Below are 15,107 nucleotides of genomic sequence, written 5' to 3' on the forward strand. Positions count from 1 at the left end.
TTGTTATATACCATTTGTTGGCAATGACACAGGTCAAATGTTTTCTGTAAGTCTTCACAAGGTTTTCACACACTGTTGCTGGTATTTTGGCCCATTCCTCCATGCAGATCTCCTCTAGAGCAGTGATGTTTTGGGGCTGTTGCTGGGCAACACAGACTTTCAACTCCCTCCAAAGATTTTCTATGGGGTTGAGATCTGGAGACTGGCTAGGCCACTCCAGGACCTTGAAATGCTTCTTACGAAGCCACTCCTTCGTTGCCCGGGCGGTGTGTTTGGGATCATTGTCATGCTGAAAGACCCAGCCACGTTTCATCTTCAATGCCCTTGCTGATGGAAGGAGGTTTTCACTCAAAATCTCACGATACATGGCCCCATTCATTCTTTCCTTTACACGGATCAGTCGTCCTGGTCCCTTTGCAGAAAAACTGCCCCAAAGCATGATGTTTCCACCCCCATGCTTCACAGTAGGTATGGTGTTCTCAGCATTCTTTGTCCTCCAAACAGGACGAGTTGAGTTTTTACCAAAAAGTTCTATTTTGGTTTCATCTGACCATATGACATTCTCCCAATTCTCTTCTGGATCATCCAAATGCACTCTAGCAAACTTCAGACGGGCCTGGACATGTACTGGCTTAAGCAGGGGGACACGTCTGGCACTGCAGGATTTGAGTCCCTGGCGGCGTAGTGTGTTACTGATGGTAGGCTTTGTTACTTTGGTCCCAGCTCTCTGCAGGTCATTCACTAGGTCCCCCGGTGTGGTTTTGGGATTTTTGCTCACCGTTCTTGTGATCATTTTGACCCCACGGGGTGAGATCTTGCGTGGAGCCCCAGATCGAGGGAGATTATCAGTGGTCTTGTATGTCTTCCATTTCCTAATAATTGCTCCCACAGTTGATTTCTTCAAACCAAGCTGCTTACCTATTGGATATTCAGTCTTCCCAGCCTGGTGCAGGTCTACAATTTTGTTTCTGGTGTCCTTTGACAGTCTTTGGTCTTGGCCATAGTGGAGTTTGGAGTGTGACTGTTTGAGGTTGTGGACAGGTGTCTTTTATACTGATAACAAGTTCAAACAGGTGCCATTAATACAGGTAACGATTGGAGGACAGAGGAGCCTCTTAAAGAAGAAGTTACAGGTCTGTGAGAGCCAGAAATCTTGCTTGTTTGTAGGTGACCAAATACTTATTTTCCACCATAATTTGCAAATAAATTCATTAAAAATCCTACAATGTGATTTTCTGGATTTTTTTTCCTCAATTTGTCTGTCATAGTTGACGTGTACCTATGATGAAAATTACAGGCCTCTCTCATCTTTTTAAGTGGGAGAACTTGCACAATTGGTGGCTGACTAAATACTTTTTTTCCCCACTGTATATAGAGGAGCACAAGGACTTCTGATGAGACACTACACCTGTCCATATTTTTGACATGTCATTCTCCGCTGGTTGTTTTTATAGTATAAAATATGAACATAATTATTCAAAATAGAGGAAGATTTAAGGAAATTCTTCAATTGCAGCTTTTGAATGTATTATCCTAATCTTGGTGAAAATTGGTTGGACAAAGAAAGAATGGCATGGCAAGGCAGCTGTGTTTGATTTATGTTTGACTTGACTATGTTGTAATGGCATTTTCTTTTTACTGTATGCTGTGAATTACATCATATTGTGCCGTTTTTTACATTATTTAATAAAATAGTGCCTTCAGAAAGTATTCACACCCCTTGACTTTTTCCACATTTTGTTGCGTTACAAAGTGGGATTAAAATTGATTTAATTTTTCTTTTTTTGTCAATGATCTTCAGTTTCTTGGCAATTTCTCGCATGGAATAGCCTTCATTTCTCAGAACAAGAATAGACTGACGAGTTTCAGAAGAAAGTTATTTGTTTCTGGCCATTTTGAGCCTGTAATCGAACCCACAATTGCTGATGCTCCAGATACTCAACTAGTCTAAAGAAGGCCAGTTTTATTGCTTCTTTAATCAGCACAACCATTTTCAGCTGTGCTAACATAATTGCAAAAGGGTTTTCTAATGATCAATTAGCCTTTTAAAATGATAAACTTGGATTAGCAAACACAACGTGCCATTGGAACACAGGACTGATGGTTGCTGATAATGGGCCTCTGTATGCCTATTTAGGTATTCCATAAAAAATCAGCCGTTTCCAGCTACAATAGCCATTTACAACATTAACAATGTCTACACTGTATTTCTGATCAATTTGATATTTTAATGGACAAAAAAATTGCTTTTCTTTCGAAAACAAGGACATTTCTAAGTGACCCCAAACTTTTGAACGGTAGTGTAGGTGTTCCTTTTGTCCAGGTGGGAAAGGGCAGTGTGGAGTGCAATAGAGATTGCATCATCTGTGGATCTGTTGGGGCAGTATGCAAATTGGAGGGTGTCTAGGGTTCCTGGGATAATGGTGTTGATGTGAGCCATGACCAGCCTTTCAAAGCACTTCATGGCTACAGACGTGAGTGCTACGGGTCGGTATTCATTTAGACAGGTTACCTTAGTGTTCTTGGGCACAGGGACTATGGTGGTCTGCTTGAAACATGTTGGTATTATAGACTCAGTCAGGGACAGGTTGAAAATGTCAGTAAAGACACTTGCCAGTTGGTCTGCGCGTGCTCGGAGTACACGTCCTGGTAATCCGTCTGGCCCTGCGGCCTTGTGAATGTTGACCTGTTTAAAGGTCTTACTCACATCGGCTACGGAGAGCGTGATCACACAGTCGTCCAGAACAGCTGATGCTCTCATGCATGCTTCAGTGTTGCTTGGCTCGAAGCGAGCATAGAAGTAATTTAGCTCATCTGGTACGCTCGTGTCACTGGGCAACTCGCGGCTGTGCTTCCCTTTGTAGTCTGTAATAGTTTGCAAGCCCTGCCACATCCGACGAGCGTCGGAGCCGGTGTAGTACGATTCAATCTTAGTCCTGTATTGACACTTTGCCTGTTTGATGGTTCGTCGGAGGGCGTAGCGGGATTTCTTATAAGCGTCCGGGTTAGAGTCCCGCTCCTTGAAAGCGGCAGCTCTACCGTTTTGCTCAGTGCAGATGTTGCCTGTAATCCATGGCTTCTGGTTGGGGTATGTATGTACGGTCACTGTGGGGACAACGTGATTGATGCACTTATTGATGAAGCCAGTGACTGATGTGGTGTACTCCTCAATACCATCGGAAGAATTACGGAACATATTCCAGTCTGTGCTAGCAAAACTTGGCCTACTGTTCTGACTTGGTGGTCCACATGTAGCCTATAGCCTTTTTTAGAGAAATGTAATCATTGAATATTGTAAGAGCTTTCATTGTCTGCTTATATGTCCCCTTTATTTATCCTATGGTTCTGACTTGATGTACAGGGAGAACACTGTACGAACGGCCCATGTTCTGAATTCTGTCGCTGTACATTTCAAAAGTGCTGAACAAATAGTTATATTGACTACGTCTGTCCTAGCTCGCTCATTAACATCTTAATCGAAATTATAGATTGCCTCTTATCTGCTCATCGTCCCCTTATGCCATAGTTTGTACATCTCAATTGTCAGTAGGAACCACATTTGTTTAAGCAAGTCAGCCATATCAGCTTATTTTTTTTAAAGGCAGTAAATGTGTCTGAATTAACTGTTTCGCTGCCAGACAAGGCTCCGCTGATAGCCAGGTGTAGCGGCGGTAGGATTCACTCCATGGCGCTGAAAGGAAAGCTCTGCTGTTGGGACAGCTTTATGTAGGCCCTAACAGTTTGTGGGCACTGTTTGTCACCATTATAGTGCAATTAATGTATTGTTTAGTGTTGTGTAATGGCTTTGCTGGTATGCATCTAAAAAAAAAACATTTTTTAGTTTGCCCCACTAATATTTACATGCTAAAATCGTCACTGAAGGTGTGTAGTAATTTAACAATGTTTTTCTGCTATGAAAGATATGTTCCTAATGTTTCCAATGCCGTACAGCAAGCGATGCGTTTTAACGTTCAGCACGTGCGTCGGGGCTCTTAACAAAACGCCCCTGTCCAGAAGATACTATCGTCAATAGGCGATAAAGGTAGTTAGCATTTATGAATGGGTTAATATCAGGCTAATGTTTTGCATTGACCTGTCATGGAGGACATAACCAGTGGCTTGCCAACATGTAGCCAAATAATTGTTTCTTACTTCCAAACCCACCTGAATGTTTAATATTTTTTTTTGCAATATGCAACTTTTCAAACCTTTGATAATGTGTAGTTCATTAGTTCAGTATACTGTCTACTGGACTACAAGTCCCAGCGTGCATAGCGACCGTTGCCGTGCTCTTTTGTAAGAGTTGGTTGCTACATTATCGGCTGTTTCTAAAATCAAACGTGTACCTCGTGTCATTATAAGGTACGTTACATGACGCTGAATTGTATTAGCTCCTTTCAATGTGTACTTTATGCCTGTTGTGGTTGTATGGTTCTTATCGGTATTCCTCCACTTAACCTTCACGAAAATCTCATCAAATTGGAGGGGTTCCCAGCTAATGACAGGAGTTCAATGACAAGCCAGATCTTGTAAACAAAACAAATCAGCCTTGACCAAAGTGTTTCGTATGTTTACAGTCGAATACTGTAATAGACAAACTGAACAATTACTGAGTCTGATAAAGCCAAGTTAGGAACTTTGGAGTTATAATTATTGTATTTATAATGAGATGTGACTGAAACTTGTGATAAGGCATGATTACGCCTGTCATGTGTTCCTTAATTCACATAGACCAGATGAGATTGAGTAACATTTGTTCTTTAGACATTCCCTCCCTATGGAGTTACTTACCCACTGAAACACTTGATCCCAACAGGTTCCTTTTTTTGAAAGGTGTATGTTTTTTGAAACATGCAACATACTCAAAAAGCATCAATCTTACTATGTACTGTGAATGCAGATGCGGTTGCGGTTGCCGTGGAGACACCTGGCACTGTGTGGTGTGGCCCCTGGGAGGCGGGCAACATCATCTGTTCCCGCGGGCGTCCAGAGCTTCGTGCCCGCCAGCAGCACAATCGATGCCCACGCCCTGGAGCGGCTACAGGCCTTCTTTTCACGCGCCACACGCCTCTTCGTCATCACTGGAGCCGGGCTCTCCACAGAGTCTGGCATCCCAGACTACCGCTCAGATGGGGTGGGTCTCTATGCTCGCAGACAGGCGACCTATGCAGCACACAGAGTATATACGCAACGCCAAGTCCCGTCAGCGCTACTGGGCTAGGAACTACAGTGAGGGAAAAAAGTATTTGATCCCCTGTGATTTTGTATGTTTGCCCACTGACAAAGACATGATCAGTCTATAATTTTAATGGTAGGTTTATTTGAACAGTGAGAGACAGAATAACAACAAAAAAATCCAGAAAAACGCATGTCAAAAATGTTATAAATTGATTTGCATTTGAATGAGGGAAATACGTTTTTGACCCCTCTGCAAAACATTACTTAGTACTTGGTGGCAAAACCCTTGTTGGCAATCACAGAGGTCAGACGTTTCTTGTAGTTGGCCACCAGGTTTGCACACATCTCAGGAGGGATTCTGTCCCACTCCTCTTTGCAGATCTTCTCTAAGTCATTAAGGTTTCGAGGCTGACGTTTGGCAACTTGAACTTTCAGCTCCCTCCACAGATTTTCTATGGGATTAAGGTCTGGAGACTGGCTAGGCAACTACAGGACCTTAATGTGCTTCTTCTTGAGCCACTCCTTTGTTGCCTTGGCCGTGTGTTTTGGGTCATTGTCATGCTGGAATACCCATCCAAGACCCATTTTCAATGCCCTGGCTGAGGGAAGGAGGTTCTCACCCAAGATTTGACGGTACATGGCCCCGTCCATCGTCCCTTTGATGCGGTGAAGTTGTCCTGTCCCCTTAGCAGAAAAAACACCCCAAAGCATAATGTTTCCAGCTCCATGTTTGATGGTGGGGATGGTGTTCTTGGGGTCATAGGCAGCATTCCTCCTCCTCCAAACACGGCGAGTTGAGTTGATGCAAAAGAGCTCGATTTTGGTCTCATCTGACCACAACACTTTCACCCAGTTCTCCTCTGAATCATTCAGATGTTCATTGGCAAACTTCAGACGGGCCTGTATATGCGCTTTCTTGAGCAGGGGGACCTTGCGGGCGCTGCAGGATTTCAGTCCTTCACGGCGTAGTGTGTTACCAATTGTTTTCTTGGTGACTATGGTCCCAGCTGCCTTGAGATCATTGACAAGATCCTCCCGTGTAGTTCTGGGCTGATTCCTCACCATTCTCATGTTCATTGCAACTCCACGAGGTGAGATCTTGCATGGAGCCCCAGGCCGAGGGAGATTGACAGTTATTTTGTGTTTCTTCCATTTGCGAATAATCGCACCAACTGTTATCACCTTCTCACCAAGCTGCTTGGCGATGGTCTTGTAGCCCATTCCAGCCTTATGTAGGTCTACAATCTTGTCCCTGACATCCTTGGAGAGCTCTTTGGTCTTGGCCATGGTGGAGAGTTTGGAATCTGATTGATTGATTGCTTCTGTGGACAGGTGTCTTTTATACAGGTAACAAGTTGAGATTAGGAGCACTCCCTTTAAGAGTGTGCTCTAATCTCAGCTCGTTACCTGTATAAAAGACACCTGGGAGCCAGAAATCTTTCTGATTGAGAGGGGGTCAAATACTTATTTCCCTCATTAAAATGCAAATCAATTTATTTACATTTTTGACATGCGTATTTCTGGATGTTTTTGTTGTTATTCTGTCTCTCACTGTTCAAATAAACCTGCCATTAAAATGATAGACTGATCATTTCTTTGTCAGTGGGCAAACTTACAAAATCAGCAGGGGATCAAATACTTTTTTTCCCTCACTGTATGTGGGCTGGCCACAGTTCTCCTCTCATCAGTCAAACTCTGCTCACTTGGCCCTGCAGCAGTGGGAGAAACAGGGGAAGGTACACTGGCTGGTTACGCAGAATGTGGACGCGCTTCATTCCAAGGCAGGGCACCAAGGACTGACTGAACTACCCGGCTGCGCTCACAGGTAGGAGAGGAGTGAATGACAGACGGATGGACACACCACACTATATAGACTTCTTGTTCAAGGACATTGGCTCAGAGCAACACTGAGCTTTTTACCTGTGTGTCCATCCGTCTGTCTGTGTCCCTCCCAGGGTGTTATGTCTGGGCTGTGGTGCGATGTCTGCTAGAGAAGAGCTCCAGAAGCGTTTCGCAGGACTGAACCCTGGGTGGGTAGCACCTGGCTGGTGGTGTAGCTCCCGACGGGGATGTTTTCATTGAGGACGAACAGGTCCTCCACTTCAGAGTGCCTCCCTGTAAGGACTGTGGGGGCATACTGAAGCAAGACGTGACATTCTTTGGGGACACAGTGAACCGAGGGACAGTACAGTTTGTACATGAGAGACTGGTGGAGTCTGATGCGGTCCTAGTTGCGGGATCTTCTTTGCAGGTGGGCATAAATAAGGTTTTATTATATATTGCTAGAGTCTATAGACCATACCTCTAAAATGGAAAATGTAGTTGTTTTCAGTAGTCAACTGTGTGTTGCAGTTTGACTATTTCTGTCTTTGAGAACTTGAAGATGTATCTACAAGACATCTGTGTAGTCTAACTGTTATATCCTTGTTTTTTCTAGGTGTATTCTGGGTACAGATTTCTACTGGCAGCAGCTGACCAGAAGATCCCAGTGGCCATCTTGAACATTGGGCCTACCAGTGCCGACCACCTGACAGAGTTCAAAGTCAGTGCTCGTTGTGGGGAGGTACTGTCTGTCATTCAGCCCCACTGACCAGAGACAGACGGATGGCCTTACTAGGACACGGTCTCTGACAACTGAACTACTCAATGGGCTCTACTATTCTACCTCTCGGTCATCCAGGCAGCAATGCAATCAGCCTCAGGACGTTGAGCTGGAGTGATGGAAACTTGTTTCAATGAAGTCTATGGGAAACCCCACTAGTAATGGCGGATATGCTTTATGGCTGACAGGGTGCTATGCTGATGTTAGCACCCGCCATATTGATCCTCCTTTGAAGTAACAGTCATCCATAGGAATTAATGGTTACTATTCTACTTTCCACTTAGGGTGTCAGCATGGTTCAGATCGGCTGGCACCTAGCTGAGTGTGCTCGCATACACCTTTAAGACCTTCGCTTGAAAAAATAAGAAAAAAGCGGCAATAGTACTGTTTGTCCATTTTGAGACGTAGCCAGTATACACTTCCTCAAAATAGTCAGAATTAATGTAAGATCAGTCTAGAAATCTGTCATTAATTTTGACGTTTTGCCCAAGAGATATTAATCGCACAATTTTACATCTAAGATGTTTGGTGCAGTATTATTCAATGAAAAAATGTGCATGAAAACGAGTCATCTGGCAACAGACTTTATTGAAGAATCCCTACTGTTGACCAATCACTGACGAAGGGGCGTAGACTTCAGCACCGAACTTCAGCTTGCCTCTAGAAAAAAATGTGTGCCCGAATATTCCCCCAAAAAACGAACCGAAGTCCTAAACAAACAAACACGTCAGTCTATGCACAAACTCTACCGAAGCATGCGGACGCCTTCAGCCTATCCATCATTTTAGCTAACTAGTATATACAGTTGAAGTCGGAAGTTTACATGCACCTTAGCCAAATACATTTAAAGTCAGTTTTTCACAATTCCTGACATTTAATCCTAGTACAAATTCCCTGTCTTAGGTCAGTTAGGATCACCACTTTATTTTAAGAATGTGAAATGTCAGAATAATAGTAGAGAGAAGGATTTATTTCAGCTTTTATTTCTTTCATCACATTCCCAGTGGGTCAGAAGTTTACATACACTCAATTAATATTTGGTAGCAATTGTTTAACTTGGGTCAAATGTTTTGGGTAGCCTTCCACAAGCTTCCCACAATAAGTCCTCCTGACAGAGCTGGTGTAACTGAGTCAGGTTTGTAGGCCTCCTTGCTCGCACACGCTTTTTCAGTTCTGCCCACACATTTTCTATAGGATTGAGGTCAGGGCTTTGTGATGGCCACTCCAATACCTTGACTTTGTTGTCCTTAAGCCATTTTGCCACAACGTTGGAAGTATGCTTTGGGTCATTGTCCATTTGCGACCAAGCTTTAACTTCCTGACTGATGTCTTGAGATGTTGCTTCAATATATCCACATAATTTTCCTTCCTCATGATGCCATCTATTTTGTGAAGTGCACCAGTCCCTCCTGCAGCAAAGCACCCCCAAAGAATGATGCTGCCACCCCCGTGCTTCACGGTTGGGATGGTGTTCTTCGGCTTGCAAGCAACCCCCTTTTTCCTCCAAACATAACGATGGCCATTATGGCCAAACAGTTCTATTTTTGTTTCATCAGACCAGAGGACATTTCTCCAAAAAGTACGATCTTTGTCCCCATGTGCAGTTGCAAACCGTAGTCTGGCTTTTTTATGGCGGTTTTGGAGCAGTGGCTTCTTCCTTGCTGAGCGGCCTTTCAGGTTATGTCGATATATAGGACTCGTTCTACTGTGGATATAGATACTTTTGTATCTGTTTCCTCCAGCATCTTCACAAGGTTCTTTGCTGTTGTTCTGGGATTGATTTGCACTTTTCGCACCAAAGTACGTTCATCTCTAGGAGACAGAACGCGTCTCCTTCCTGAGCGGTATGACTGCTGCGTGGTCCCATGGTGTTTATACTTACGTACTATTGTTTGTACAGATGAACGTGGTACCTTCAGGCGTTTGAAAATTGCTCCCAACGAGGAACCAGACTTGTGGAAGTATACAAAAACAATTCTGAGGTCTTGGCTGATTTCTTTTGATTTTCCCATGATGTCAAGCAAAGAGGCACTGAGTTTGAAGGTAGGCCTTGAAATACATCCACAGGTACACCTCCAATTGACTCAAATGATGTCAATTAGCCTATCAGAAGCTTCTAAAGCCATGCCATAATTTTCTGGAATTTTCCAAGCTGTTTAAAGGCACAGTCAACTTAGTGTATGTAAACTTCTGACCCACTGGAATTGTGATACAGTGAATTATAAGTGAAATAATCTGTCTGTAAACAATTGTTGGAAAAATTACTTGTCATGCACAAAGTAGATGTCCTAACCGACTTGCCAAAACTATAGTTTGTTAACAAGAAATTTGTGGAGTGGTTTAAAAACGAGTTTTAATGACTCCAACCTAAGTGTATGTAAACTTCTGACTTCAACTGTACACTCCTCTGTATTTGGCTCTTTTCTCCAGCATTTTGGATTTGATATCAAATGTTTCATATGAGCCGACAGCATAGAATGTCGCCTTTTATTTGAGGGTATTTTCATACATATGTTTTATTGTTTAGAAATGAAAGCATTTAATGCAACTAGTCCACCCATTTGAAAAAGTAATAAGTACTTCCTAGCACACAATGACTACATCAAGCTTGTGACTCTACAAACTTGTTGGATGCATATGCAGTTTGTTTTGGTTGTGTGTCAGATTGTTTTGCCCAATTGGAACTGAATGGCGAATAATGTATTGTAATTTTGGAGTCACTTTTATTGTAAACACTAATGTGGATTCTACCATGATTACAGATAATCATGAATAATGATCATATTATACCCCCAAAATCAGGAATAAAGATCATGATCTTTGTGCCTCTTCATTTCTCACTCATCAGTAACGATTCACTCATGATTATTCCTAATCATGGTAGCATACACATTCATGGAGGAGTGTTCAGAAACCTCTATTCTTATTTACAATAAAAGTGACCCCAAAATGACACAATATTAATTATTCACCATTCAGTTCCTATTGGGCAAAAACAATCAAACACAACCAAAACAAACTACAATGCATCCAACAAGTTTGTAGCCACATGCTTGATGTAGTCATTGGTGTAAACTTCCCTCACAAATGCATTTACCAAATGAGGGGATTTACATTTTAAATTAATAAAACATCTTATGTAAATCAGTTTTACATTTGTAAACATGAACAAGTCCTTCAATGTTTGCTTATCAATTGTTTTACAGACAATATCCAAAATACAAATAGTGTCACTGAATTTTTTTCCTACAATATCCATCCACAAAGTGCCATTATAATCATAGAGCCACAGAAGGTAAGGTGACAGTTGATCTGGTCACACTGAGTCCAGAGAAGACAGTCTGCTGCTTAAATCGTTCCTGAAGTTGTGTAGTCCAGCTAGCCATCACTGACAGAGTCTCTGCCTGCAGCACCTCTGGGGTGCTGAAGGAATACAGGCAACACCTGTGACCCGCAACACCACCCTGCCAGGACGCCACAGCCTTGGTCACCACCAGCGGAGACATAGCTAGGCAGTTCTCAAAGCTCCTGCTCTGGTCAAACCAGTATGTGGAGGGGTAGCCCAATAGAATCCCAAAGAGAGTACACAGATTCCATGCCTCACAATGTCTCTTTTCGATTCGGTGAGGGCCATTTCTCATCGCAGAATGTTGCCCAAACTGTCTAATATGAGCAAGTAATGCCTGAATCATGTCCCTGATAGCTCCCCACTGTAGCTCAGTGACGGCAGGCTGCTCCAGTGAGTGACATATATCCACCACAGTCACAGTCCTCCTCAAGAGAAGTTCCTCCAGGTTTGCTATAGTTAGGGATGGGTTCACAATCAAGGAATTCTCACTGATGACCACTGTCTGGAGAGATTTGGACACAAGTTGTGCAGCCTGCAGAGAGTTTAGATACTGTTGGACCTGCTCTGCAGATGCTGTATTACTGTCATATAGCAGAGCGGGCTTCAGGCCCAAGTCCACAGCCAGGACCTGAGCAGCCAGGTTCAGACTCACAGTGGCGGAGAAGACTTTCTTTCCAACCCGTAGACATTTGCGAGCAGCAGCAACAAAGACGTCTGAAGAAGCCATGGATTGCTCCTAGGGGAATTTGAACATGTGGGAACATTACATGTTGATGAATGAAACTCTTATGCTGTGGTGTGCGTTAGTACGAGTTTAGCACCTAAAACGAGCATGCCGGAGGAACTACAGTAGCCAGCTAGCATAATAGCTAACCTAGTAATGCATGGCTAAACTGGAACCATGCTCATACCTTGCAGTTCCTTACCACATATAATTTACTTTGACTAATTAATTAGTAGGCTACAGCACATTTGTTCCTAAAGTTAATCTATGTATCAATCTACCGGCACCTTCAAAGCATGCTTACTTCTGGTCGTTGCGCTCTTCTATTTCGGGATTGGGTTGGCAGATCGCAGCCAACTTTTAAGGTGCATGCATCGCCACCTACTGTACTGGAGTGTGAGGCCAGTCACGGCTTACCTACATTAAATTCTCTTTATTATTCATGTTCAGCTAAGAAAGTGATATAGAGCCCTAGACACCACTTCCCTCCCCCCACTACACGGCGCAAACCCCAACCCCGTCCAGCCTCTCTAACCCTTTAACACAATCTTTCCCTATCTACATCATACTGTTCACAAAATATCAACACATTCCACCGTTTCCTCCACTAAACACCCATCACACAGACCTGTTTCATGTCTCCCTATCATCCACAACGTGACATTCAAACCTGTGTGCCCAAACCGTAGTCTACTCCACACAACTTCCTCTCTCCTACATCCCATACTCCCCACCTCTTTCTTTACTAACTGGTGCACGCAATACAATTGCCTCCCCTTACTACTAGCATCCCACTCCCTTTGCCAAAGATCATCATCTTAATATCATTAGGGCACAGGGACTATCCAACTTCGTCACCAACATCCTCAAGACAGACAGGAAAGCCAGCTACTTTGAACTGTATTTTGCCACCGCCATTCTCAGAACCCTCGGACTCAGCACCATCGACCACACTGTGCCCTATTGCTGGGACCCCCCACCAGTGTTCAAGACATGGAGAGATTTTGCTTTCAGGTTAGGTCTGCCCACGGCTGGGCTGGCTTCCTGGAAGTACAAGGACATCATGGCCCACATCCGCTCCAAGGACACAATCGCACACCAGAGAGCCAGCTAAGCCGTGGACCTGCAACAGGTATGGTTATATGTCAATCACCACGGCATCACAAACAAACAGAAAGACATCTCATGGATGGCTGTTCATGGTTGTCTCCCCACTAGTCAAAAGAACTGGCACCAGCCCAGAATCAGGAAACATCCACCAACACAAGAGGGCGAAGTGGAGGACCAAACATCAGTCCTTCACCCAGAGCAAGCGGACCACAGGGGAGTGCCATCACTGACCCCTGGGTCTAGGGCACCCTTGTGTGCCTGCTTGCTCCTGAGATTGTCCTTCCTCCCCTCTGCAGATCCAGTCCCAGCACCAATCCAGATCCCATTGGCCAGTCCCAGCACCAGACCACCAGACGAGGCGCGGAGGAGGGACCAAACACCAGACCTTCCCCCGGAGCGAGAGGACCACAGGCCACAATTGACCTCCCGGTTTAGGGCTCCCTTGTGTCTGCTTGCTCCTCAGGTTGTCCTTCCTCCCCTCTGCAGATCCAGCACCAGTCCCAGCACAAATCCAGATCCCGGTATCCAGCAAAAATCCCAGCACCAGATGAGGCGCGGAGGAGGAACCAAAGATTACACCTTCACCTGGATCAAGCAGGCCACAGGGAAGTACCACCATTGACCTTTGGGTCTAGGGCTCCCTTGTGTGTCTGCTTGCTCCTCAGGTTGTCTTTACTCCCCTCTACAGATCCCGACCCAGAACCAGTCCCAGTTTCAACCCCTGGTTTCCCGGTTCCTGGTTCCTATTTCTCCCAGGCCCAGCACCAACCCCTGGTTTTCCAGTCCTGGTACCAGCACGATTTCCAACCCGGCCCCAACAACAACCCAGGTTTTTCCGGTCCTAGCCCCAACACCAGCACCAACCCTGGACACAGCATCGACCAACCACAACTGCCACCTTCATCCAGCAACTGCCAGCTCAGACCCCACCCCTTCCCCAACACAAAGACACCGTCGACCACCCATGACTGACTGACTGACTAACAAATTGAGGGACTGATAATTGTTAAAGGTTATTTGATTGAATGCATTTGTTTTTTCGTTTATTTCATTAACTTAAGTTGGATTGACTATTTATTGTTTCAATTGTTTATTATTTTGAAGTTTAACTAAATGTAATTTGAAATTTTAACATGTAATGAATTTTGGAATAACCAAATAAATTGACCTTTGCCAAATATCAAGCCCTTTTGCCCGGATCAAGGACTTGACTTCCCTGCGCCCAGCTAATTTATACACTGCTCAAAAAAATAAAGGGAACACTAAAATAACACATCCTAGATCTGAATGAATGAAATAATCTTATTAAATACTTTTTTCTTTACATAGTTGAATGTGCTGACAACAAAATCACACAAAAACTATCAATGGAAATCAAATGTATCAACCCATGGAGGTCTGGATTTGGAGTCACCCTCAAAATTAAAGTGGAAAACCACACTACAGGCTGATCCAACTTTGATGTAATGTCCTTAAAACAAGTCAAAATGAGGCTCAGTAGTGTGTGTGGCCTCCACGTGCCTGTATGACCTCCCTACAACGCCTGGGCATGCTCCTGATGAGGTGGCGGATGGTCTCCTGAGGGATCTCCTCCCAGACCTGGACTAAAGCATCCGCCAACTCCTGGACAGTCTGTGGTGCAACGTGGCGTTGGTGGATGGATGATTGTCTTGCATTAGGAGGAACCCAGGGCCAACCGCACCAGCATATGGTCTCACAAGGGGTCGGAGGATCTAATCTCGGTACCTAAGGGCAGTCAGGCTACCTCTGGCGAGCACATGGAGGGCTGTGCGGCCCCCCAAAGAAATGCCACCCCACACCATGACTGACCCACCGCCAAACCGGTCACGCTGGAGGATGTTGCAGGCAGCAGAACGTTCTCCACGGCGTCTCCAGACTCTGTCACGTCTGTCACGTGCTCAGTGTGAACCTGCTTTCATCTGTGAAGAGCACAGGGCGCCAGTGGCGAATTTGCCAATCTTGGTGTTCTCTGGCAAATGCCAAACGACCTGCACGGTGTTGGGCTGTAAGCATAACCCCCACCTGTGGACGTCGGGCCCTCATACCACCCTCATGGAGTGTGTTTCTGACCGTTTGAACAGACACATGCACATTTGAGGCCTGCTGGAGGTCATTTTGCAGGG

At 44.5% G+C, this 15,107-nt stretch overlaps 1 protein-coding gene and 1 pseudogene across 1 annotated transcript; one reads left to right on the forward strand and one right to left on the reverse strand.

Annotated features, from left to right (window-relative positions):
• Positions 1–4,900: 4,900 nt before the first annotated feature.
• Positions 4,901–8,181, forward strand: LOC121578466 (annotated as a pseudogene).
• Positions 8,182–10,771: 2,590 nt separating this feature from the next.
• LOC121578656 (UPF0739 protein C1orf74 homolog) lies at positions 10,772–12,982 on the reverse strand. Its single transcript, XM_041893029.2, has 2 exons — positions 12,158–12,982; positions 10,772–11,865 (listed from the first exon to the last, which is right to left on the reverse strand). Exon 2 carries the CDS (start codon positions 11,854–11,856, stop codon positions 11,059–11,061), a length of 798 nt encoding a protein of 265 aa, XP_041748963.1. The 5' UTR covers positions 11,857–11,865; positions 12,158–12,982; the 3' UTR covers positions 10,772–11,058.
• Positions 12,983–15,107: the final 2,125 nt, after the last annotated feature.

Source organism: Coregonus clupeaformis, chromosome 12, assembly GCF_020615455.1.
Source record: "Coregonus clupeaformis isolate EN_2021a chromosome 12, ASM2061545v1, whole genome shotgun sequence".
Lineage (NCBI taxonomy): Eukaryota > Metazoa > Chordata > Actinopteri > Salmoniformes > Salmonidae > Coregonus > Coregonus clupeaformis.

Bases quoted from the DNA above. Each gene is read 5' to 3' on its own strand.
- LOC121578656 (XM_041893029.2), bottom strand. From the start codon at position 11,856: ATGGCTTCTTCAGACGTCTTTGTTGCTGCTGCTCGCAAATGTCTACGG.